This window comes from Hermetia illucens, chromosome 7 (genome assembly GCF_905115235.1).
Source record: "Hermetia illucens chromosome 7, iHerIll2.2.curated.20191125, whole genome shotgun sequence".
Lineage (NCBI taxonomy): Eukaryota > Metazoa > Arthropoda > Insecta > Diptera > Stratiomyidae > Hermetia > Hermetia illucens.
In genome coordinates, this window is record NC_051855.1 from 2,793,960 (window position 1) to 2,821,681 (window position 27,722).

At 46.4% G+C, this 27,722-nt stretch overlaps 1 protein-coding gene across 1 annotated transcript in view; it reads right to left on the reverse strand.

Moving 5' to 3' along the window:
* Positions 1-20,921: 20,921 nt before the first annotated feature.
* The window catches only part of LOC119660934 (allatostatins MIP), a 136,520-nt gene continuing 129,719 nt past the window's right edge, over positions 20,922-27,722 (reverse strand). The window contains exons 2-3 of the mRNA XM_038069925.1: positions 21,784-22,366; positions 20,922-21,683 (exon numbers count right to left, since the gene is read on the reverse strand). Of these exons, the coding sequence (XP_037925853.1) occupies positions 21,562-21,683; positions 21,784-22,318 (657 nt within the window). The 5' untranslated portion in view covers positions 22,319-22,366 and the 3' untranslated portion in view covers positions 20,922-21,561. The remainder of the gene's footprint in view (positions 21,684-21,783; positions 22,367-27,722) is intronic.

The following is a 27,722-nucleotide window of genomic DNA, read 5'->3' on the forward strand; positions in this document are numbered from 1 at the left end:
AGTGTCATAAGCTCCGCCGTTTGGCACAACGTTTGTACGCCAACGAGGAGGCATGTGCCATAAAGGAACAATATAGATCAGCAAAAAGGAGACTCCGCAGCGCTATAAATAAAAGCAAAGCTCGCGGCTGGCAAAATCTTGTAAATGAGGTGAATGATGACCCGTGGGGACTTGGCTATAAGCTTGTCACTCGGAAAATCGGGGCTCTGCGGAAGCCCTGCATATTGAGCACCGACCAGATGGACCGCATTGTGCGGGCATTGTTCCCCAGACACCCTGTACGGGTTGATGTAAACAGCGCGGAAAGCGTCGTGGATTGCCCCCTTTTCACAATGGGAGAACTCGAAGAAGCGGTTCTCACTATGAAAAACAGAAAGGCGCCAGGTCCTGATGGCATCCCGGCGGAAGTTTACAAACTGGTGTTCCGCCAACGGCCAGAATTGCTGCTCGAAGCGTTCAACGCGTGCTTGAAGGAGGGCATTTTTCCTTGTCGCTGGAAAGTGGCCAGACTCGCGTTGATCAGTAAGGGTAAAGGAGACCCGGAGCTCCCGTCTGCATACCGACCGCTGTGTATGCTTGACACGGCCGGAAAAGTGCTCGAGAAGCTCATCAGGAGTAGACTCGCTGAAGCGATCCGTGCTGCCGGGGACTTATCCGCAAGGCAGTTCGGGTTTAGAACAGGGAAATCTACAGTGGATGCTGTTATGGAGGTCGTAGATGCGTTTAATCGAGCCGGGGCACACAGCCGCCGATCTCGACGGATAGTGCTCCTCATAACGCTTGATGTCAGAAATGCCTTCAATTCCGTAAGATGGACAGATATGCTAGGCACACTAGAGAACTTCTTTCACGTGCCAAGCTATCTCTTGCGGATATTGAGGGATTATCTGAAAGACCGCTCCCTGTTCTATGAGACGCTAGAGGGCCAGAGGAGGATGGAAATCACGTCGGGAGTAGCGCAGGGATCCATCCTAGGGCCGGACCTCTGGAACGCTTCCTACGATAGTCTGCTGAGACTCGATATGCCTGAAGAGTCGCGCCTGGTCGGTTATGCAGACGACGTTGCGGCACTTGTTGCCGGACGCACTGTTGAACAGGCGCAAAGCAGACTTGGCATATTGATGCGACGGGTAAGCGGATGGATGACTGCTCGCGGTTTCAACCTTGCGCTGGAAAAAACCGAAGTAGTCATCCTGACCAGAAGGAGAATCCCGACCTTGCGTCCCATATCGATCGGCGAGTTGACTATAGAGTCAAAACCAGTGATTAAATACCTTGGTTTAATGCTCGACTCGAAGATGAGCTTCTTCGAGCAAATCAAAGCAGCCGCGGACAGGGCTGCAGCAGGAGTCGCGGCCTTGAGTCGGCTAATGGCGAATGTCAGGGGCCCTATATCAACTAGGAGACGTCTCCTCATGGGAGCAACGCAGTCCGTCCTTCTCTATGGTGCGGAGGTATGGGCTGATGCCCTTGACAAGGAGGTGCATCGTAAACGCCTCGCTCAAGTGCAGAGGCGGGGAGCTTTGCGAGTGGCGTCTGCTTATCGCACGATCTCCGAACCGGCTGTGATGGTGATTGCGGGAGTGATCCCCGTTGCCCTCCTTGCCAAGGAGCGCAAAGCTATCTATCGCCGTAAGAGCGAAAGCTTAAGAGAAGTGGTTGCCCGTGAAGAACGTCAACGCACCCTTAACGAGTGGCAACTTTCTTGGCAAAATGAGCCAAGGGGCAGGTGGACTGCGCGGCTCATCGACAAATTAGATCCGTGGTTGAGCAGAAAGCACGGTGAGATTGATTACTTCCTTACCCAACTCCTAAGTGGGCATGGAGGTTTTCAGTTTTACCTGCACAGGGTTGGGAAGGCGCCATCTCCTGATTGTGTGTTCTGCAATAGAGTGGCGGATGACGCTGAACACACCTTTTTCTCTTGCGAGAGGTGGGACGGCCTCCGCCAGCAGCTTTATGCAGACACGGGGGAGCTCTCTCCAGATAACATTGTGCGAGAGATGCTGAAGAGCGCTGGCAGCTGGAATCGTATTGCGCATTATGTTCGGGCTCTTCTTACTACGAAGAAGATTGAACTCGACCGGCAGAGGGATCGGACGGTAAGGGGTTCCCTGAGCTAACAACTCCTTTCCTCCCCTCCCCTCCCGTTGGTGAAGGGAATTCCCTGACTTGAAGGCTCCCAAAGCCGGGAGAGCGGGACGGGAGGGCTAGCCCGAAGTAATGTGTCAAACGGTTCCAGGCTAGTTCTCTGATGACAGGGAGGTGTTTAGTTGGTAGTCCGCCAGCGTGCTGTTGCGGGAGTCCAACACTCTGTGCGTAAACGCATTCACCTACCCTATTCCCAAAAAAAAAAAAAAAAAAAAAAAAAAAACCCCTCAACACGCAAGCGTTGCAAGGGGAACTGGAACACTGCGAAAGCGGTTGTTACCCAAGAAAAGGTGAGAGCTGCCATACTGTCCTTTGAACATTTCAAAGCACCTGGCATGGATGGCATCTATCCGGCAATGCTAAAGGAGGGTATGGAGCATTTAGAGCGACCTCTAAGAAATATTTTTCGAGGATGTCTTGCTCTGGGCTACGTGCCTTCTTCTTGGCAACAGGTTAAGGTAGTTTTCATACCGAAACCTGGGAAAGATGACTATTCTAATCCAAAGAACTTCAGACAGATCAGCTTGACTTCATTCTTGCTGAAAGATTTGGAGCGACTGGTGGAGCGTCACATTCGTGGAAACGCACTTAGGTCACACCCACTTAGTGAAAACCAACATGCTTACCAACGTGGAAAGTCCTGTGGGTCTGCTCTTCATTCTTTGGTCACAAAGATAGAGGATGCAACTTTGAATGGTGAGTACGCGATGGGGGTGTTCGTGGACATTGAAGGGGCTTTTGACTGTGCGCCTTTTCAAAAACTTTGTGATGCCGCCAGAGTGCATGGTGTTGATGATGCTTTAATTAAGTGGATCCATGTTATGCTAACGCAAAGATTGTTGTGCGCTGAGGTAGGGGTCGATCGCTACCTGATTACAGAAGCGACGAAGGGCTGCCCCCAAGGAGGTGTGCTTTCGCCGCTTCTGTGGAGTATGCTGATCGACTCACTGCTTTGCGAACTGCAAAATTTGCCAATACACGCTCAAGCTTATACTGATGACGTGGCTGTACTTGATGTTGATCGGGATCTTGGAACGGTGTGTAGGAACACACAGCGTGCCGTTGATTTGATAGACAGCTGGTGCCTTAGACATGGTTTGTCAGTTAATCCAAATAAAACCACAATGGTTTTATTCACAAAAAGGAGAAAACTGGATGGACTTTGTCTCCCTGAGATGAGGGGTACTACCCTTCAACTCTCTGAAGAAGTGAAATATCTTGGGGTCACTCTAGATAAAAAACTTCTTTGGAACAAACATGTAGAGATAAAGATGAAACGAGCTCTCACAGCTTATGGGCTGTGCAGACGGACCTTTGCCTCGACATGGGGACTCAGGCCTCATGTGGTAATGTGGATATACGTTGCCATCATTAGGCCGATGTTCATATATGCATCCGTAGTGTGGTGGGTTAAGGTGAGACAAAAAGGTTTTCACCGTAAACTAGACGCACTGCAAAGAACTGTTTGTCTGGGTATCACTGGTGCCATGAGCACGACATCCGGCGCAGCTCTGAATGCACTACTCAATTTGCAGCCCCTGGATATATTTATTCAAAGCACTGCAATGAGAGCAGCTCGTAGGCTAATTCGATTAGATCTATGGGAAAGCAACGGATGTGGGGGGCACAGAGCATTGGAAGAGTTACTGGGAGGACTAAATCCAATTCTTACAATGCCTTCCGATTCTCGTGTCCCCATACATCTGTTTGGTAGAAGATATGTAGTTACCCTGAAGCGTAGAGAGGACTGGGAAGACCCAGAGGAATGCGTGGCGGGATATACGGAAGTCTTCTACACCGATGGCTCAAAAACAGAAGAGGGTTCTGGAGCCGGAGTCTACTTCTCGAATAAAAACGAGAAGTGGGCTTTTCCTGTGGGACAATATGCAACGGTTTTTCAAGCCGAAGTTTATGCGATCCTAAGGGTGGCAAACTGGGTGATTGACGGGCGGTTGAAGGGCAGGCGCATCGCAATCTGCAGTGACAGTCAGGCTGCACTGAGGGCATTGAGCAGTCCTTTGATCACCTCGAAAATCGTTCAGGAATGCAGAAACCGTTTCAACTCTATGTTTAGATTCAATACGGTGGAACTACTCTGGGTACCTGGTCACTGTGGCATAGAGGGAAATGAAATCTCGGACGCTTTAGCGAAAGAGGGGTCAATCTCCCCTATGCCGGGACCGGAGCCAGCAATTGGGGTATCAGTAGCATTGGCTAAATCTGTTTTCAAAAACTGGGAACAGGTTTCCCATAACGACAGGTGGCAGAGCTTAAATGCTGCTCGACACACCAAACTTTTCCTGCCAGAACCCAACATACGTACCGCAAAGTTTATCCTGTCGAAAAGCAGGAGGACCTACAGGTGTATTGTGGGCATTCTGACAGGCCATAATTCACTAGCTGGGCATATGTTCAGAATAGGAATTACCGAAGATGATACGTGTCCCTCCTGTAATGAGGAAGCGGAATCCACGGAGCATTTCCTATGTGAATGCCCCGCCTATGGACGCATCAGGCATCAGATCTTTGGGGCCGATGTCCTCCAATTGTGACGGGTAGCATCACATCCACTAACGGAAATCCTGCGATACGTTAACGAATCCGGAATATTCCGTTAGACGGGGGAGGCGAGTACAATGGGCCAACACGGCCTGAGTGCTCAGAAGCTGCAGCTTCTCCCCCACCATACACACACACACATCTTCAATTGCCTTGTGAATGTCGTCTTCTTCGTCAGCTGCTCTTTAGGCAGTTTCGTTGTTCTCTTTGAGGACCTTTCTGCCTCATTTAGTTTCAGGTGTTCCTACAAATTCACTTCTTCTGCCCCTGCATAAGTTTGCTAAGTATTAAGCAAGTATTGGATGATCTCTATACTTATTTAAATACATATTTCTGTAACAAAAACAGAGCCATGTATTGGTGCAATAACTGAGATGATCGACATTTGATTGAAATTTCCAAAAGTCGGTTTTGTTTCCCTAAATAAATTATCGTGTTGATCGAATTATTGGTTCGTAAATGAACAATACTAGGGCCGAACATTTGGTCAATGCCTTCGTATTGTTTTACACTCTCGGTGCATATGCGCAATATTGAAGAATCCACATAGTTTCGTATGTGCGGCCACAGTTCCGCCTTGCCTTTTGAGTTCAACCTTAAAAACAAACCAATTTTATCCTCTTTGCAATATAAACTCAGCACAGTTATATTCATTTGATCAAAGTCAACCTGGACCATTTTACTTTCGCCAAATAGTACCAGATTATAATGCGACCATAGCTGCAGTAATCGACTATCCTGTTTCAACTAAGTTCGGAGTCACCTCGATGATGATGCTAAGATAGTAGGTGTCTATACGCATCAGTAACCTGCATCTTGGTGGCGAAAACAAGTATTATTGAGAGAGAGAGAGAGAGATCACGTACTTTAATGTGGTAAGAAGTGTCTTCAAAGAATGTGCCTCAGGGGTCTTTAACGGGTCATTTACGATACAGGATGTGGCGTCCCCGAGGTGCCCGAGTAAGTAGTTCTGAACCCTAGCTGGCAGTGTATCTGCGTCCTAGGTAGTAGCCTCGAGAAAGCTTCTCGGTGAAGAGCGAACTGCGAATGACCAGTACACATCGGGACACACTTGGAGTTTCCGGAGCCGTCGGCAACTCTCTGTCGACGTCGACGGGGTGATGCGAGCGTAGCTCCGCCAAGGTGGTAGTTGTGACGTGTATCAGGAGCCAGCCCCTTCGGGATCCTTGTCGGGTAGTGTGCATTGGACCGGTGTTAGTAGACCCCGTTGCCCCGAGCGAGTGCTGGGGTAGGGACTGTGTCCTCGAGGGTACACCCGTTCTTGACTATTGCGGCCTGCTCCCTTGCATACGATGCGCTGGTTCATGGAAAATAAGCATACATTAATAAAAAGAAATCGACGAAACAACAGGGAAGGAAGAAGAGCTGAGTGCGTTTGGGCGGAGCACAAAAATGCGTCGTTCACCGCAGCGATCAGCAAAAGGGGCAGCGAGGGCTGACATACCCGATGTGACACCGGGGCGCCCAAATAAAGAGGAAGCCTTATTAAGTGGCATGACTGACCGTGCGGAGATGGCAATTCCAATACCTTGTAGTGCCCCTGTTCCGGAAGAAAGCTCAGTCAGAATCAGTCCTGAGCAGATGGATTCGGACACAAACCGAGTGGAAGCGCAGTCGATCGTCCTAGCTAGATCCGAAGAGGAAAGGCTAATCAGGAAATGCGCAACAGTGGTGAAGTGTATGCGGTCGGCAATGTTCCTCTAGAGGGACGTCAGCAAAGGCGTCAAAAACAGGTTGATGGAACTGGAGGAACTATTGGCCCGCACGCTATAGGCGAACGTAGAGAGCAGCGCAAGACAATTGAAGAGCAGAAACGAAGAAGAAAAAACGGAAAGAGAACGACATGCCCGAAGGCGACTTTATCGAAGTAGTTTCCAGGGCCCAAAAAAAGAGGGCGAAGAATGAAATAAGTTGGCAAACCCGAAGCTAGACGTTTCAGGTATGGAAGGTTTTTTGTATTTCTTTTATAAAGAGATTTGTCCCATTAGTATGTAGCACGTAATATATGCATGTATTATGTGAAAGTATCCACTTTCAAGTGATATTGACATTCAAAATCTTGAATTTGCACAGAACCAATAGGTTTGACTCATTATAACTTTGTTAGTAATAATGTGATTTTCCCAAATTTAGTAGGATCATGCTATATGATGTAGCCTACATTGCTGCAAGATTTCGTGATTCCGGGATGAACTTAAGGGAGGTTTTCCTGCCAATTATTAAGAAAACAGGAACCGGTATGGAGGGCATTTTGGAGCCTAGTCACCATACAGTGGCAGCCTCTCAATTTTTTTAAAAAATGTTTGGTTGGGTAGTTTCTGAGAATGGGCCCGTTAAAGAAATGATCACTTTCAACCCCCCGACAAATGTCAAAACGGTTTCGAAAAGTACTAACGGAGATCTTTAATTTGATACGTCACATGACTATATTTGATGAACAAAAATTTACACCCCCCTTTTGCATGTATGGGCACCTCCCCCTTAAATTTGACGTCGTAAAAGGATGTGTCCGGATGGCTCAAGTGGTTAGAGCGCTGGGCTGTCGTAGCGGAAGGTCGCGGTTCAAATCTCGCTGGGGGCAGAGGAATTTGTTATCGTGACTGGATGTCGGACACCAGTCGACTCAGCTGTAAATGAGTACCTGAGTCAAATCAGGGTAATAATCTCGGGCGAGCGCAATGCTGACCACATTGCTTCCCACAGTGTACTGTGGTGTACCGTTTCGGTCTTGAATGAAGTGCTCTAACACACTTCAAGGCCCTGATCCAATATGGATTGTTGCGCCAACGATTATTATTAAAAGGATGTAACTCACTATATGCGTGAGCGTTCACAGTTCCCATCTTTCTACCAAATTTGGTGTCAATCGTTATAACCGTCTAAGATGAAAATGCGTGTGACGGACAGCCAGATAGACAGTAAATTGATTTTAATAAGGTTTTGTGTTTACAGCAACAACTGACTCCGCCGCCAGAGACAAGTCTGTCCAAAGGCAACCAAAAGCCAGGAGCAGAAAAACAAGGAAACGAAGAATGACTAGACCGTCGGCTCTGCTCATTAAGCCGACGGAAGGCAAGACATTTGCAGAAGTCCTTAGTGAAATCGGCTACAGGATGAAACCCGAAGACAACGGAGCAGAGGTGTCTTCCATATGGAAAACGAGGAGTGGTGTAGTTCTCGTCGAATTGGGCCCAAAGACGACTAACAATAATACGTTCTACGAAGCGGTCACGGGGTTATTGGGGGAGAATCCGGGATCTTGATTGCCTCGCAGAAAAGGTCGAAATAGAGGAGGCGATAAAGCGTGAATGTCCAGAGGTAACCAATGCTCGAGTATGTATCACCTCTGTAGATCCTCGAGGCCAAGAACTCACCGTGGTGGAAGTTCTCGAGCAATATGCGAGGAAACTCCTTAGCAGCGGGAGAATCAAAATCGGATGGGTAGTGTTTCAGCGTTCTCCTAAACGGCCTCTTCCAGTGAACTACCCTGTTTGGGCGTTGGCCAAGCTCGCGCACTAGCTCCTGGATGTTTAATTAGAGGACCGTGGTTGCTCTCGTTCCGGGTTGCCGAAACTTAAGTTCGGAACGATGGGGTAATCAAACACTACTGAAACAGAAAACGCTAAAAGGTTAGGAATAATACTTACTTGAATAGCTTGGATTAAGTTAAAGAAAACACTCGCGACTCCACTTCAACAAACCTTTTATTTCTAAGCACAATATTCTATTTTTTTCTTTTCAACAATTTTTACTAATTAATTTCATAAGCGAGTTAAAGTAATTACCGCGCGAAATAAAGTGTTCTCGGTTAGAACACTTTAGCTCTGTTCAGAGGCTTTTTGACTACTCAAAATTAAAAGTAATGTTATTCTTAAAGTCACCTATGTTTGACCCTTCCGTGTTTACACATTGCTTTAAAAGTGTTCTTGTACACAACACAATAACACTTGTTTATTATTATAAATTTGGTTGTTGGCGGCAAATCGACACCTGCTGTTGCGCTGCGAATTGCTGACACGGAAGAAAGTCATGTCGAGACCAAATATACCATTTGGTAAGTAACATGCTGATGCAATGGCGGAAAAGAATCTCGTGATGTCCAAACAGGCCATTTGCATAGCATGTGATGTAACGACGGAAGAGGTTAAATGCGCAGGCAGACTGGGTTTCATGGGGCTAGCTCCAAAGATGCGGCTGCTGGAGAAAATCCGGTGAAATCGCTTAAACAGGTAGTATGCAGGGTTGCGAATGTGGATAGTCTCCACCAAGTGCTACGAATGTCTTGACTATGGACACAAGTCAGCAGTTTGCAAGGGACCGGACAGGAGGACAGAATGCCGGAGATGCGGCCAAGTGGATCATCAAGCGAAAACCTGCAATGAAAATGAGAGTCGCGTCCTTTGCAGGGATCGTGGCGCGTCTGGTGAGAGCGTCGTACAAACTGCGGACTCGGGATGGTGTCCGATCTTCAGGGGGGAATTGGAGAGGGCTAAGGTGCGAACGGCATGATCCGCATTTTACAAATTAACATGCACCGGAGTGCAACAGCTCACCTGTTGCTAGCACAGTTCGCTGCGGAAGTAAATACTGACATAGTGCTGATTAGAGGGCAATACCGAAACAAGAACCCGTCCTCATGGCATCTCGACTTATCGGACATCGCTGTCATCTGGCTCCGGGACGACGTTCGACTTCGTGTTCTTGCCGAAGGCCGGGGGACGAGTTTGTCTGGATCTGGTGTTTAGGGATAACGTTTTTTAACGTTTACCTGGCGCCGAACGAGACGATACCGGACTTTCGTCACTGGCTTGATGCTCTGGAGGACGCCATTTCGAGCACATTGGGACGATTCCTGGTTGGCAGTGATTTTAATGCCGGGACTCTTGAATGGGCATGCCTCAGTCAGACTCCAGAGGGAAAGGGATTCTGGAAACGGTGGCGAGAACCGGGCTCGTAGTCTCAAATACCGGAACCACGCCAGCGTTTCGTCATCCAGGCTGTGAAGGAAGCATTCCTGACATCACTTTTGCTTCGGAATCTCTGGCATCATCGGTGGACGGGTGGCGAATCCTAGAAGACTTCTCGGCAAGTGATCACCAGTACATCGCGTTCGAAATGGTTGACGCTACTTGCCGCGTGCACTAACACGACGCTCCCCTTGCCTGTGGATTGTCGCGAGAGTGTGTCTCGGGAAGTTCGACGAAGCTCTTGGAGCAGGCAGGGCCGCGCTGGAGGGCACTCCGGGAGGTGGTAGTGTCACAGCTGGCACGATCGTAAATTCAGTGATGAACCTGGTAACGACGGCGTGTGAGGCTTCCATGCCCCGGAGGGGCCCCCAGGCGCGACAAGCCTTCTAGGTACTGGTGGACGGCAGAAATTGCCGACCTACGGAGGGAGTGTCATAAGCTTCGCCGTTTGGCACAAGGTGTGTACGCCAACGAGGAGGCATGTGCACAGTATAGATCAGCAAAAAGGAGACTCTGCAGCGCCATAAATAAAAGCAAAGCTCGCGGCTGACAGAACCGTGTCTTGAAAATCCGGAAAATCGGTTCTCTGCGGAGGCCCTGCATACTATGTACCGACCAGACCGTTGATGTAAATAGCGCAGAAAGCGTCGAGGATTGCCCTCTTTTCACAATGAGAGAGTTCTAAGAAGCGGTTCTCACTATGAAGAACAAGAAGGCGTCAGACCCTGAAGGCATCCCGGCGGAAGCTTACAAATTGGTGTTCCGCCAACGGCCAGAATTGCTGCTTGAAGTGTATAACATTTGCTTGAAGGAGGGCATTTTCTCCTTGTCTCTGGAAAGTGGTCAGACTCGCGTTGATCAGTAAGGATAAAGAAGACGCGGATCTCCCATCTGCATACCGGCCGCTGTGTATGCTTGACACGGCCGGAAAAGTGCTCGAGAAGCTCATCAGGAGTAGACTCGTTGAAGCGATCCGCGCTTCCGGGGACTTAACCGCATGGCAGTTCGGGTTCAGAACAGGGAGATCTACAGTGGATGTTGTTATGGAGGTCATAGATGCGGTCTATCGAGTCGAGGCACACAGCCACCGATCTCGACGGATAGTGCTTCTCATAACGCTTGATGTCAGATATGCCTTAAATTCCGTAAGATGGACAGATATGTTAGGCATACTAGAAAACTCATTTCACTCATTGTCAAGCTATTTCTTGCGGATTATCAAGGATTATCTGAAAGACCGCTCCATACTCTATGAGACGCTAGAGGGCCGAAGATCTTAAGACCGGACCTCTAGGACGCTTCTTATGATAGTCTGCTGAAACTCGATATGCCCGAAGAGTCGCGCCTGATCGGTTTACGCAAACGACGTATTGTTGGGATTATTGCGCTGAAGAAAGTAGCAAGTGGCTGTCGAAATGCGTATTCGGGGAAATCAACTAAAATCATTGACAAAAAGGAAAGTAGAATCAGTTTGTTTGTTCGGACATGATCACTTATTGAGTAATAATTTAACGCGAGAAAAGTAATTTTAACTTACTACAACTTTGTTCATAATAACAGGATTTCCACCGAATCTTACAATATCATGCTCTACATATTACTGAAAATTTTACAGGTCTAGAATGTACTTAAATTTTTAGAAAAGATTTGAAAATATAATAATATACTAATATTAACTTTTTTTTGAGCAGATATCATAATAAAGATTAATTTGGGGCCTAGATTTTGTTTTTTTGGGTTATTAGATGAAATGCATTTACGCACAAATTGTCGAACTCCTGCCCCAGACACACTACCGGCTGAAACGAAAACACCCTTTCCTCAGTGCTACAAATCTGCGACTTGTCAGACCATACTGCACTTCCTTTATGAGATGGGCGGTCCACCTACCTCATGATTCCCGTTCCCAAGATTGCTGTCAACCTTCGTTATTTCACTCGCTTTTTCTGATCTATATAAACCTCCGTTCGGAAGCATGGAAAGCGATCGGAATAACTCTCGCTATCATCACTACCGCTGGCTCCGAGGCGGGTCGATAGTCGGGCACAACTCTCATTGGCCCTCGCCTTGTAATTTGGCTAGCCGCTTACGGTACATTTCCTTACTGCGGAAGTCAGCCCATACTTCGAAACTATAAAGAAGGATGGACTAAACCGCGCGTATCAGTAAGCGACGCCTGCTAGATAAGGGATCTCCGACATTGAACGTCAGCCGGCAGATCGCAAACATTGTAGCAGCAGCCTTGTCCGCGATGTTGCAAATTTGCTCGAAGAAACTCATCTTCGTGTTTATCATGATGCCGAGGTATTTCACCGGCGGCTTCGACGAGACCATGGTTCCATCAATCTGAATATGGAGAACTGTGGGAACTCACTCCTTGGTCAGCAGAGCGACTTCGATTTTCTATAGAGCTAAGGAGAATCTATGTTTAACTATCCATCTGCTTACTAACGGCATCACCACTGCCAGTGTGCGCTGAGTTTGTTCAACCGTGCGTTCGGTAATCAGTGTCAGAAAATCATCTGCGTAGCCGACCAAATACGATTCATCAGGCATCTCAAATCGTAGAAGATTACCGTATAAGGCATCCCAAATGTACGGACCTGAGCTGCCCCCGATGTAACCTTCGTTTTGCGTTGTCCTTCGCGGGTCTCGGAGATTATGGCACGGTTCCCCACTCGTCAGCAGTGACGACAGTGTGCCTCAGCTAGCTTTACCACTTATACCATTTCATCAATGTCATCAATTGTGAACCGCTCCGCTCTAAACCCATATTGTGTTGGTGACTAGTCTCCCGCAGGACGTATTGCGTCAGGTAGTTGTTGTTTGATGAGCTTCTCAAGCAGCTTCCCCGCTGTGTCCAACAACTAGATCCATGTTTACTGTCCGTCTGTTTTATCAGAACGTTAGGGGCTTAAGAACCAAGCTGGGGGCCTTCAATTTATCCGCGCTGGCTCAGCAACACCATGGCATCTGTATCTCCGAAGCCTGGGTGGACGATACCATATTAAACTCCGAGCTCCCCGAAGGGTACTCCACTTTCCACTGTGACAGGGACCGGGATGCTTCTCGAAAGTCCTAATTGCAAAAAAAAGATACACTCCCCGCCGAACTCGTCTTCTCCTCCTCTGGCTTTCCTTTTGATTGTGTTGCTCTTCGTGTCTCCCCGCCCAACTTCCTCCCGTTCATTGTATCTTGTGTATATGTCTCCTGTGCTAGCCCTTCTCACCTGTATGAAGAATTGTTTGACAGTTTGTCTGAACTCCTTACCGTCAGATTCCCTTCCCTCCCTTTCTTCCTTTGCGGATATTAATCATCCTAGCCTTCCAATTCCTTCCAACAACCTCTCACATTCTTCCTTCCCACTTTCTTCCTTTGTGAACACTTGCTCTGCCCTGAATTTCAATACCACCAAAAACTCCTTGGGCCGCACTCTCGAGCTCTTCTTTTCCAACCTCCCCGAGCGCCACCTCTCTTTATTTCCTTGCACATTCCCGTATGTCAAAACTGACGCTCACCACCCCGCGGTTGAATTTGAAGCGGAGCTCCCTCGTTCAAAACCCAAAACCAAGCGTAAATCCACTTAGTTCAACTTCCGCAAAGCTAATTTTGACGATCTGAACTCAACTGTGGCGCCTTTCAACTGGGTACAGATATTAAGCAACTCATCGTGTGAGCCGCCCTTGCCCGCGGTAACCTAAAACACTTTTGGTCTCACGCTCGCAATTCTCGTAATCCAACTCAATCTCTGCCTTCTCCTATCAGCTTCGCTGACTCCACTGCCTACTCCCCACATCAATCCTGCGACCTTCTCTGCACCTACTTCTCTTCAGTGTTTTCTCCCTCGAGCCCGCCACCCTCTACACCTTTCATAACTGCAGACTCCTACGAATCTCTAGCCTTTCCTCTCCCTACGCCTTCCTTGGTTGACCTGGCCCGGATGGGCTTCCTAATTTTTTCCTCTTTAACTGTAGAAAACACATTTTCCTCCCCCTGAGTGTAATTTACAACAAAAGTCTAGATGATTGCTACTTTCCCCCGTCTCTGGAAAGAGGCCCTTATCATTCCTATTCTCAAGAGCGGAGACCCTTCCCTTGCTGTAAACTACCGCCCCATTTCTCTTCTCTCCTCTTGCTCCAAAATCCTGGAAAGATACGTCAACGACTGGTTGACCACGCACCTCGGTCACCTCATTGTCAAAGAGCAGCATGGTTTCGTGAAACATAGATCAACGGCTTCAATTCTTCTGGCCTTTACCAACTTTGTTGCTAATGCTTGAATTCACGACAGGAGGTACACGCTATTTATACCGATTTATCCAAAGCCTTTGATACCGTTGACCATAACATGCTCCACTCTAAACTTACATTACTAGACTTCCCTCCCTCAGTCATCTCCTGGCTTTCCTCCTATTTTTCATACCGTTCCTGTAAAGTTTCTTTTCATGGTCACTCATCTGGTTCCTTCTCTCCTTCCTCTGGTGTTCCCCAAGGCTCTATACTTGGCCCCCTACACTTCCTGTTTTTTATCAACGACTTCGCCTCCATCCTCATCTGCCCGTATTTGCTTTACGCAGACGACCTTAAATTGTTTGCCTCTGTTTCGTCTCTGTTGGACTGCACTCTCTTACAGACCAACCTTGATAATTTAGTCCATTGATATTTGATCAACAAGCTAACACTGAATGTCAACAAATGCCACTGGATGTGCTATTCCCTCAAACCCTCCCCAACATCCTTTTCCTATTCTCTCAGTGCACAATCCCTTTCACTACTGACCTCCTTCAAAGACCTGGGTGTAATCTTCGACGACAAACTTCGTTTCAATTCCCACTTCGTTGACATCATCAATAGAGCTTCCAAAATGTCTGGTTTTATCCTAGGTTCCTCCTCCGACTTTACCTCAATCCAACCCTCCTTAACACTCTTCAATTCCCTTGTCAGAAACATCCTTGAATATTGCTGTGTAGTCTGGTCCCCCTTCCGCATCCGTGACTGCCGTGCTCTTGAAGCTCTACAACGCAAATTCACCCGGACCCTCTTTTACAAAAAGAACCCTCCGCGGGTTGATTATCCGTCACGACTCAGCACCTTCAATTTCCCCTCCCTACAGCAACGCCGTATCTTCCTTGATATGTGTACTCTTTTCAGACTCTGCAATTGCCTGATGGACTGCCCTGCCAACTCGGATATTACTTTCCGCACCGCCTCTCATAACACACGTAGTTCAGACATTTTTGATGTACCCTTCGCGGAGCTCGAGATTGACTTCCACTCTCTGATCCTGAGGCTTTACCGGTCCTACAATGCCCTACAGCTTGGGTCCTTTGACTCTATTGCCCTCTCTAGCTTTAAGCGTAAAATAAGCTATTCACTTGCTCCTCCCTCTGAGGACAATATGTAATAAAGAATTTGCTTTCTGCGTATTGTCCTCATTAAATAAATAAATAAACATACTGAGTGGACGATACGGTGGCGGCGTCCCGGGATCGCCTTTGGCCTTGCTTATCAACATAAGTCTCGCAAGCTTCCAGCGGGAGGGAAAAACGCCTGCTGTCAAACATGCGTGCAATGGGCTGAGTTGCAAGTACAATTTCTTCCATCTTCGCTTTCATCACGCTGAACAGCGTGACCGATGAGCACCACTATTTTTGGTAACAAACTTATACCCAAAGCCCCATAGCTCTCTGTCCACGTCATTGATTAGCTCCTGCCAGCAGAATGCCTTGTGCCTATTAATTTCGTGGTGAAGTTCCTTTTTGCCACTCTTATGCTCTGCAAATCTAAGCATGCTGAGCAATCCGCCAAAGTCTGAGGCAGTTCCTCCTTCGTTACTTACTTACGGCCGAGTTTTACGGAATTATTTGTGCAGCAACGCATGAAACAATATTTCACCGTCCATTTTCATATTTCACGGGTGAAATTAACTTTGCGATTTTGATGTGTTAATGAGCAACTGCTAGTTTCCGGTGTACTGAAGTTTCGTGCCGCGATTTGTGACGTCACACACAATGGCGCGGGTTGTTCAGTGCGTTTGAATCTGGTTGAAATTTAAAATGCTGATAATTTAAAAAGTACAGTATTTTTTCAAAAGAAATGAGAAAATATCTCCGGTCATTGCTATCAGCCAATGGAGAACTGCAATATGAAATTACTTTACGTATTAGTGCAACCTGGACTCCCTGGACGATTACCTACCTTGTCGTGGTGAGGGAGCTTAGTAAGGAAGATTCTCTAGGAAACGGGAGGTGACACCTGAAGCCAAGCGGTAATCAAAACCAAACGCCAGGGCGTGACTACCGTGCCGAGGGCTGAATGGTCACAGGGATTAAGATGTGGCCGTAAACGGTGAACTCTGGGTACCAGGCGACCCCCAGTTTCAACTAGCCTTGTCTCGGTAAAAAGGGGCTCTGTCGAGATCGACTTACTTTCCCCGGAAAAATTGAGGCCATGGCAGCCAACTATGAAAAAACAAAAAAACAAAAACATAAACCTATTAAGCAAACACAGTTAAACTTCGATCGCGACGATCCAACCCCGAGTGAAGGGGCAACTCTGAGCTCATCGATGGAGAACCTGAGTCTAGACTCAGATTCTCCACTTACTCAAGTGGGAACCAATCCAATTGGGATCATTCCTTAACGGACGAGCTGAAGCAGGCCCCTTCTGTCAGCACTCCTGACCCCAGGCTCCAATCGGCGCCACCTGCTGAGGGAGGCTAAAGTCTTGCCCATGGGTAAGCACCTGTCCATGGACAGCAAACCGCCTTCGGGCAAACCGTCTTCGGACGAACCGCCTCCGGGCAACACACAACCCAAGAGCTGTGCCAAGGTTGATTGGAAAGGAGCGTTCGGGGCACCTGCGGCTAAGGGGAAACCGATGCGGCAGCAGTCTTCAGGTAATCCTAACTCTTTGACACAAAAGGCAGAAAAGAGCGCTCGGCCGGCAACGGCTAGGCCTTCATTTGCAGCCAAGGCTATCGAAGCCGATGGATGGGTCCGACTCTAATCCATCCGGCTAGGATACTGAGCAGTGCGAACAGCTTAGGAGGAAACTCCTCCTAGCTTTAAGAACTGCGTCCGCGCACTCGGTAGTCGTATACGGTAGGTAGGTACCGTATACCGTAAAATGTTACGACTGAACTTTGCCGACGAAGACATGAACGATTGGCTCAGGCAGTACTGCTCCTTCCTTAACGATGTGTGGGAGGGTGCGCGGCTAACCTTGAAAAGGGTCTCTGAGCTTCCATCAACCAAAAAATGCTTTCTCTGGCTCTCAGAAGAAGAGCGAAATGGATATGAGGTTCTGGAACAGCTTGGTGTACGGAACAACCTCAACACTTCCACCTGGTTGCTGCTCGCAGCAAAACAGGAGAGAGAGCCGATAGGCCGGGAACTTTTCTCACTATCGGCGTTCCCGAACCCGATGTTAAGAAGGTTCGGGAAAAATCGGGCTGCGGCTTTACTATGGGCATGGGCAGCATTGTAAAGCGGCGTCTGCACTTATCTGTAGTCGGATCAATAGCTGCAAGACGTTTATATACCTCATACAAGAACCGTGGGTTGTTGGTGGGGCAGTCAGGGGTCTAAACTTCCAACATGTTGACCTACTGTATGCCAATGGGAGCGATCGACCTCGCACCTGCATGGTAGTCTCTAAAGACTTCCAGGCTAGTTTGGTCAACGACTTATGTGATGGCGACACCACATCGGTTAACCTAACCGTAAAAAGTCGACAGGGAGATAAAGAGATACTATGGTGCTCTGCGTATTTTCCCTACGACGCAGAAGACGTTCCCAGTGGAACATTCATCAGAGCTATCCAATATGCCAAAAGTAGAGGCATGGGGGTAATAGCAGGATGTGATATCAACGATCACCACATATGCTGGGGAAGTTCGAACATCAATGCAAGAGGATCGAGACTACTGGATTATTTAGTAGGAACCGATTTGCAGATCCTAAATGTGGAATGTGCATTGATTTCGTTATGGGAATGGATCCACCTCCACCCACTCCATTTTGGAATCCGAGAAAGACACACTGAGAAGACAACCCAGATGATCATAACTAGCATGAGAGAAGCTTTCGAAGAAAGCTATCCACTCAAGATGCCAAAGAAGAGTAAAACACCTTGGTGGAACTCGGATTCGGCAAAACAGAGGAGAACGACCAGGATGCTCCTCAATCTTGCTCTGAAGGGTGAATCAGGCACCAGCTGGAATCGCTATAAAGAGGCACAGAAGGCTCTAAAGAAGAGCATAAGATCGGCTAAACGATTATCTTGAAGACTCTTTTGCGAAGAGACTAACTCTCTTGACGCAACTTTAAAGCTGAAGCGGATTCTGATCAAAGAACGTAGCCCGAAACTGAGTTATTTACGTTTATAGAATGGGAAGTACATAGAAAGCGATGATGAAACAGCAAACCATTTACTTGAAGTGCACTTCTGCATCTAAAATCTAATCTCGGGGCCAACAGGTGCATACAGCCCTCAACCGAGAGACTGGAATCTGGCATGCAAAGTAGTATCACTGGAGCGAGTGAAATGGGCATTTAACTCGTTCCATAGATACAAGTCTGTAGGTCCGGAGGGCATCATCCCTGCGCTAGTAATAGAGTGAATGGATGCCCTGGGTCTACACATTCGGAATATATATAGTGCATGCCTAGCACACGCTTATATTCCAATTAAATGGCGGGAAGTTGTTACTCATTCCCAACCCAGGAGAACCCAGCTACACGGACGCAAAAAGCTTTCGACCGATCAGTCTAAGGTCCTTTCTGGTCAAAGGACTAGAAAGACTAATAGATCGGTTCATAAGGGATACACACATTCCTAAGTGGCCACTTCACCATAGGCAACACGTCTACCAGAAAGGCAAATCCACGGAGACAGCACTTCATGAACTTACGGCAAAAATTGAAAAGGCGATGTCCGAAAAAGGATACTCCTTAGGCGCATTCATGGGCATCGAAGGTGCCTTCAATTATGCCTCATTCGCGGCAAGACAGCATGGAATCGAACCGCTGCTAATCAGTTGGATCCTTCACATGCTAGAGTGGAGAAAAATCCACATATCGGTCGGCAGAAGTCTATTGAAGCAAGATGTGTCAGGGGCTACCCACAAGGAGGGGTTCTCTCTCCACTGTTATGGTTCTTGGTAATGGGTACCCTGCTGTGGCCCCTGGAGGACAAAAAAGTCTTCGCGCAAGCATTTGCTGTAGGAATGCGATAGGTAAAACCTGGGTACTTTCACCCAAACGGATATACTGGATGTATACATGCATAATAAAACCACGCACGCAGATTCAGAGACTTGGTTGCCTAAGTATTACTGGAGCAATGTGTGCTACACCGACTGCGGCACTTGAAGCTATCCTAAATTTACCCCCGATTCACTTGGAGGTGAAACGGAAAGCAGCCAACGACGCATATAGGTTCGATACCATTTGGGCGTGGAAAGGCAACCAATCAAACGGTCATGCGGGAATTCCTGGTCCTGGTCTGGAAATTGCGTGAAAAACATCCGGTAGCCCTGATGGTTTCCAGATTCGTCTTTGAAAAGATATACACTGTCATAATCATCGAAAGAGAAGAGTTGTCAACAAGTGGCCATGAGTCTTTTCAGATTACAGATCTAATAATCTTCACCGACGGGTCAGTCATGCGATTATAGAACTTGTCCGACCCCTCGAAAAAATGACGACCATATTCCAGGCGGAGATATATGCCATTTCATTGGCAGCAGAAGAATGTCTGCGACAAAAATGGAGGGGCCGCAACATTCGAATCTGTTTCGACAGTCGGGCGCTTTATCAGCGCTAAATGGCAACAACATATCAAGCCAGTTGGTGTGGAGTTGTCATTAGGTGCTGCTGAAACTTGGCCGACTGAACGAAACATTCCTGATGTGGCTGCCGGGGCACTCTAACATTGCCGGTAATGAGGAGGCTGACAGGCTGGCTCGCCGAGGGTCTGGATCTACAATGGTGGGGCCAGAACCAGCTCTTGGAATTCGACCATCTACTGTCAAGTCTACTCTGCAGTGTGAAATTGCAAGGATTCACGCAACCGAGTGGAGAAATTTGGACTCGTGCCGGCAAGCGAAAATCCTTGTGAAGGAGCGTAGGACCACTAGAGCGGCATTTTTGTTGTCCCTTAAGAAGTGGGACATGAAAACTCTAGTAGGGCTTTTAACCGGACACTGCTCCTTAAACTACCATATGGAAAAGATTGGGGTAGTGGTTTCGGCTATGTGCAGCCAATGTGAGGAGGAGGAGGAGACGGCCCTGCACTTTTTATGCAGCTGTCCGGCATCCTCAGATCTCAGACGAAGACACCTTGGCGAGGTTTTCTTCAATGAAGAATCTGCATACTCTCTGCCTTTGGAGAATATTCTCAGATTGGCTAAAGCCTGCGAACACCGTAGGCGGGAAGCCATTAAATAGGCAATTTACGGGGATAGTACAATGGGCCTAACAATGGCCTGAGTGCTCGGAGCTGCGGCTCTCCTCAGTAAATTAAACGAAGTGCAACCTGGATGATGGTGTCCCACAACTGATGCTGTTTGTGATCGACGTATCAACGAATGTCTCAATCTCCCTCTTTGGTTTGAAGACAAAGACAATGAATGGTGTCTTGCATTAATGGAGGCGAAGACGCTGCATTGGACTAGTGAAATGAGGACATCCATGATCGACATGGTGTTGCACCGATCGTGGAAAAATTGGGGGAGAGACGTCTACGAAGGTATGGTCATATAATTCCCAGTTGCCAAGATTGGTCTTAACCTCGAAGTCGATGGTAAATTACCAAAAGGCCAGTCGAAACAATGGTGGCTTGATACGCTGGATGCGGATTTGAAAGTCTTTCGACTGCATCCCCAAATCATCCCTTGGATAGAAAAAAATGGGACCGCAACCGGGACAAAGGGTAATTAAAGATGCTTATTATCGTTGGGCCTTGAATATGGAAAGTTCAATGAATTCTAAAAAGTAGAAGTACGAGCAGGGGAAATAATCAAATTATTGAATTTAAGAAAGATGCCCATAATTGTAAAATTTACCAAACAAACATCACCTGGAGAAGCGAACTGGGTGTGACAAATTACACCTATATTGCCAGACGGGAAAGAGAATACTAGTCTTAACCTTTGGACTCGAAGACTCTCAGGTTTTGGGGGAGAAAGTTAAGGTTACTCATTTAGATAAACTTCTTGATAGATGTTAAAGAATAAAGTTTTATTTATATTTACTTCAAATATATGGATATATATACGCATATAGCTTTTTTCCAATGTCCTTTTAATTACACACTTTTTTATATGTTTATATGACTTCATAGCTCCTTTTACTCCTTGTTATATTATGATACAAGACAACTAAAATATAATGCTTTAGTGTATCCTTATTAGTATTATTTTACGCAAAGAAGGTATATATAGATGTAGATACATAAAAATAAAAGTGCAATATAGAGTCTTATAATAATCACTCAACATCTAAAAGACGCGCTTATGTTGGCATGTTTAATTTTGTTTTTAGATAATAATATGCAAGTCTATTTGTTTCTATAATAAATGACTCATGCGATATATTTTTTTTGATGCACATTTTAAACGGTCGTAATGTATATGTAATACTGCAATATGTATTTATATAAGAATGTTCAATTTTAATACATTTTTTAAATAATATGTTCATGATATCAGTTTGTTAGATTCCGTAGGTTCATTTTTTTTCAAATAAAAAAAAAACATTTTCAGCCGTTGATTAGTCCTTGAATCAGAAGTCATTTATGTCTGTTCGCTTTCGTTGGTTATTGGTCGTCCTGTAAATTTTATAATTACTCTGCTACTATATTTAGATTTGATCGCGTTTTCCCCAAGCCGACTGCAATTTGTTCCAGTTATTCGCGTTAGCAGCTCGTTTGCCCCAGAGTCCTTTTAAATTGTTCCAGCCTGGTTCACGTTTACCCCATGAGCCTAGTTGTCAGAATTGAAAGAAGATTATCATATGTAGTATAAATTTTTAGACAAGCAAATCCTTATAAGTCTTAAAATCTAGAGAAAACCTTGTACCTACCCCGAAATTTATTCCAGTCTCCACTTCCTAGTCGTTTACCCCAAGCTCCGCTCATTGACTTCCATGCCCGCTTTTGGCCATTTTTCGAAGACAATTCAGGATTTTGTGACAGTGTTGATAATGAGAGCGCCGATAGTGAATTACTATTTCCGAGAAAATTCGCTAATTTCGGATAATTCGCAGGTTCGGCGTTTAAGTAGTCAATTGTGACGCCTGAACTGGTTGCTCCACTGACACTCGATGGGGGATCCATACTCAACAACAAATTCATTTGATACTCGGGGTCGTCATAGTTATTGGACAGGTAACCATTATTGCCTGCAGTATCCTCACGATCGGCTCTCTTACCCCATGATCCTTGTAAGCTTTGCCATGACCTTTTTATTTCATCCAATGAACTTTCCTCTGGTTCCGTTAAGATTCGATTGTAAACTTCATCGGCGTGTGAACCATGGCCAAGACTTAGAAAGAATACTGTTATGCCAATGATGAAGGTTGATCTTGATGCTGAGAAGGTGGACGATGGTGGGGGCATGTTTAGTTGATATGCTATGAAGTGGCGGTGGGGGGAGGATAGGTGCGGCTGAAAGATAATAAATTCGTGAAAATTGAATATAGGACAAAAATAATGAGTTCAATATATTTTTGGTAAGTTATGGTGTCACAGGGGAGCCAATATAGACTAGGATCTCTATCTCGTTGGCATGGTGCTCCGAGCTCGAATAACAACACCACCCAGAATCCCCTCTGACAATCAGGTGAGAGTTAACACTGAAGCCATCCACAATACAGCCCTCCGCGACACCTACAAGAGGGAAATCGATCCCGCAATAACCGCAGTCAATAGAGATCCTGGAGACGAAACATCAACAAATGATCTTCACCATCACCTAAAGAACGTTATCATAAATACGGCCACAAACATGCTTGGCCACAAACATACTTGGCCCCAGCCGCAAAAGGGGTCGGAACGGCTGGTTTGACGATGAATGTAAGCTAGCAACGGAACGGAAGAACGCTGCATATCAAGTAATGCTGCATTCTCAAAGAACGCGGCCACGCGCAGAGACTTATCGCGAACTCCGACGAGCGGAGAAGCGACTTCACAGACGGAAAAAGGAAGCCTGGGAGAACCAACAGGTCTGTGAACTCGAAAAGTACAGGGAGCGACCGCAACAGGCGCGGAAGTTTTACCAACAGGTCAGCAGGATGAAGCCTTACACTCCTCGATATTGATCCTGCCGAGACAAAGAGGGAAATCTGATTTCTGACAGAATGGGCATATTGGAGTGACGGGTTGAGTACTTTGATGAACGACTGAACAACCAGAGCATCGGTGAGTTGGAGGTCCCGCCAATTCAAGACGACGCACAAATACTGCCACCACCAAGTATAGAAGAAACAGTCCGTACAATTCATCGGCTTGAAAATCATAAGTCGACAGGAGCCGATGGAATTGCGGCCGAATTGGTTAAATATGGAGGCGACCAATTACACCAAACGGTTCACCAACTTGTGGTCAGAGTGTGGGACAGCGAATCAATGCCTGACGATTGGCAAAGAGGCATTATCTGTCTCATACATAAAAAGGGAGATGTCACACAGTGCAGCATTTATACAGGTATCACGTTGCTGACTACCATCTATAAGATATTCTCCGCAATCTTGCTAGGCCGGGTAGCCTCATACGCCCAGAACACCACTGGCCCATACCAAAGAGGCTTCACTCTAGGCAAATCAGCAACAGATCAGATTTTCTCTCTGCGGCAAGCGATGGAAAAACTGTTGGAATATGGAGATCAGTTCCACCGTCTCTTCATCGACTGTAAAGCCGCCTATGATAGTATAGCCAGGGTAACAACGGTCTACGACAAGGGGATCCCCTATCATGTGTCCTCTTTAACCTGGCCCCCGGGAAAGTAATCCGTGATGCTGAGGTAAATGCAAGACGTACGATCCTCTTCAAGTCTACCCAACTACTGGCCTAAGCTGATCATATCGATATCATGGGAAGAATGACCAAAGACGTACAAACTGCCTTCATTCAGATCGAGCAGGAGGCGCGAAATGTTGGACTGCACATCAATGAAGGCAAGACAAAGTATATGGTGGCAACGTCAGCGCCAAAACCCAACCAACCAACAACACCAAACCTCTCTGGTCAAACGGGAAGAATAAAGATAGGAGACTAGAACTTTGAGACCGTTGATAATTTCCCCTCTCTATGATCGAAAATCACAACCGATAACAGCTACGATGATGAAATCCGCGCATGATTGTTGGCAGCCAACAGAGCCTACTTCAGCTTACAAAAACTGCACCGCACGAAACGTCTCACCATAGGGTCAAAGCTCTCACTGAACAAGACTATCATCTTGCCAGTCCTCATGTAACATATTCCTCGGAAACTTGGGTTCTTAGCAAGAAAAATTGCGAACTCTTGGCCGCGTTCGAGAGAAGAATCCTCCGAAGAATTTTTGGCCCCTTACATGAGGATGGACGACGAAATCTATGAGCGATACCATGACCGTCAAGTTATGGATAAAATGCGGGTCAATAAGTTATGGTGGGCGGGTCACTTAATCCGCATGTATGAGGATGATCCAGCCCGGAAAGTCTATAAGGGTAATATCCATGGTAGGAAAAGAAGACGAGGCAGACCCTGCCTGAGATGGAGCGATGACGTAGGTCAGAATGCCAGACAGCTTTTGGGGATATCGAATTGGTGGACCTCGGCGCAAAACTGGGATGTCTTGAGTTCCTTATTAAGGCAGGCCTAGACCGGATACCAGTTGTTGCGCCGTTGATGATGATGATGATATGGTGTCATTTTGGAAGCAGAACAAGTTGAATTTGAGAAATTTGGTGCCACTTTCAATCAAATTATATGAGAATTGCAGCGTTTTTATATAAATCCTGCAATTAAATCAATTTAATAATTTTCGATTGTCCAGGTAGCTGTGTGGTTAGAGGACAAAACTGTCGTACGGAAGGTCGAGGTTCAAATCTCATTGGTGGCAGTGGGATTTTTATTGTGATTTGACGTCGGATACCAGTCGACTCAGTTGTAAATAAGTATCTGAATAAAAGCAGGGTAATAATCTCGAGAGAGCGTGCTGGTCATATTGCATCCTATAGGGTACTGTACTCCTGTAGTGCACCGTTACGGTCTTGAATGAGGTGCTCTAATACACTGGAAGGCCCTGATCCAATTGGATCGTTGCGCCAACGATTATTATTATCAATAATGTTTGCCTCTCTTGATTATCTTCCACGGTAGATGGTGTAATAGGGAACTTCTTCTTGGAAACCATATAAGGGGAGACTCAACCATCTAAGGGGAAACTCAAAGCTAAACGATAATTAAACCCCAACCTCTCAAGTGTAGTGTGGTCCGTGTTGATGTTTGAACGACAGCAAGGGTAAATAGCATTATGAAGAGTGTCCTGGTGTATGGAATAGTTCACTGGGCACCTGAACTGCAAACTGCGGGATCACTTAAGAAGAATACGTCATAAAGATGCAAAAACAAATTAGAACAAGCGATTATGACCACAAAGGACGAATATACCGACAAGCAACCTGATAGAATGGCGAGGGTCAGGACCGAGTTAACATCTGAATATAGTGAGCAATGAAGCATTCATATTAAAAGAAGGGGCCCAAAAGCCAAGGCAATCTATGCCCAAGCTTAGAACTGAAGGCAATGAAATTCCAAATGCAACCAAATGGGAGCGCCGTATCTAAAAGCAGCACCAGGAGTGAAACATACTTCGAAACCTCGCCTTATCAGCCAAGGGTAGAAAATATCCTGGAGGTCAAATCTGATGGATGGGGAAGTTCTCATCTCTCTAAAAATGGTATTGTTTCTAAACGAGTCTTCTTTTTCTATTAACATAGCATGCTGGCCCCAAGCGCAGGTAAAGGAGGAGGGTTTGATGCAATGTACATTGTACTATCCTCAGTAAAACAAAAATAAAATGCTGAGATCAGGGAAAGTAGTAGCTATAGATGGAGTTATTCCACTATGCTAAATCCTACCTGATCTCTCTTGGTGACATGTCCCGCGACAGGCCGACCAAGAAAAATGCATCCAATGTCGTTAGAAACAACATGATTGGATTGGTTCTTAACGAGTATTCGAAAATGACTCTGAAACAGGGCAAGATAGGTTATTATTATTATTCTGTTAAGGGAAAGTCGCACCGCGTCCTTGAAGAACTATTGTGCCCCTTTTACTGGTTATAGTGTACCTGTTGATCATAGTATCTCAAGCAGGTCAGTAACCGTTAGGAACTTTAGTATGTTCCCCACTTCCAGAAGTTTCAGCTTTGCATCTGGTATTAAGTGTTCTCCCAGATGTATCGACCTACTTTGCACAAGTGCCGGACACTGTCCCAGGACGTGCATAGAGGTTTCGTCCTCCTCCTCACAGAACCTGCAGGCAGTGTCCGTAGATATCCCTAGCTTCCCTAGGTGGTAGTTCAGCCGACAATGACCAGTGAGAATTCCCACTATGATTCGGAGGTTCTTTTTGGTGAGGTTTAAGGAATCCTTTGTGCGCATGGATTCGTATCCCCCAATAAGCATCCTGGACTGCTCCATCCCTGGTAGGCCCGCCCAATATAGTTCCCTCAACCGTTTCTCTTCGTTTCTTAGATTCATAGCCATGAAACCGTTTCCTCTGCTGTGAGGGATCCGTCAGTGTACCAAGTAATCAGTTGCTGGTTTACAGAGGTTACAGAGCCATTTTGTCTGAGGCATCAAGGCGCAAACCCTTGCCTAAGGTTCAATCTGCCAATCGCTGTTTGGGCAAAGGTGCCCTGATCATAAAATGTGCAAATTATTAGGTTGCAAGTTGGTTAGTGAACTGCGTCAGAAAAAAGTAATTCAGCTCCATTTTGATCACCTAAATGGGTCACCGGAGATGAAGATGTCGTGTGGGAGATTCATCACCACAAGTCCTCCCGCGGCGTTCGGTCAAGCTCGCTTGATTTTCTGTGCACATAAGTTTACCTTACGGATTTTGTACATCCTCTTTCCATCTTTCTTGAATCATAGCTAACGGATCAGGAAATGATCTAGTCCCTTCTTTATATTACTGTATTTAAGAAAATTCGTGGTGTTATGGAGGTTAAAAGTAGCAGGTGTCGTGTTATGCATCGAATTGTGTAAAATGGTAATTTGTTTTCTTTTCCACTTCTCTTTCATCTACGATGCTACAATGTGAAGTATAAATTATTGGCTCCTCAAGCCCATGCATTTTTTGTCTTGGTCTGACGACCACGTCCTCCAATGGGTGAAACGGAGCACTTTCCGGTTTGTGTCCTTCAATGACTCGCTCTATCTGTTCCAGGTGGTCGTTTCTGGGAATTCCTCTGTTATCCAAATTGATTTACACGACCTGCCCACTGAAACTTTAGAATCTTTATATGGAAGGCAACCTTTTATTGAGGGTGGAAAATAATTTTCCCTGTTGTACATCGCTCTTCGCTAGGCCTAAAGTTCTTCTCTCGAGTATTCATTACCTGTCAGACAAAATCAAAGTTTTATTATTTTATCGGTTTTTATTTCCGACACTAGAACATGGACTACGGAAATTTTCGGCAGATAAAGCAGATGACCTTAACAGTATTTTATGATTCTTCACATTAGTGAGAGAAAGTTTCATAAAGCTAAGTTTTCGGTGACGGAAGCGAGAGAATGTTGGGGTGGACTTCGGGGGTTACCCACCCAGCATGCTGAGTATGCTGAGTGGATCACCACCGAAAGCACCCGCCATGCCACTACGCCTCGCATAAATTTTGCGCATGTTACCGAAGAGGAAATTTGACGAGCCATAAGCAGCTCGAAGAACTGGAGGGGCCCTGGTTTGGATCGGGTGCAGAATTTCTGGTATAAGAACTTTACCAGTGTACACAGTCGGTTGGCACATATCA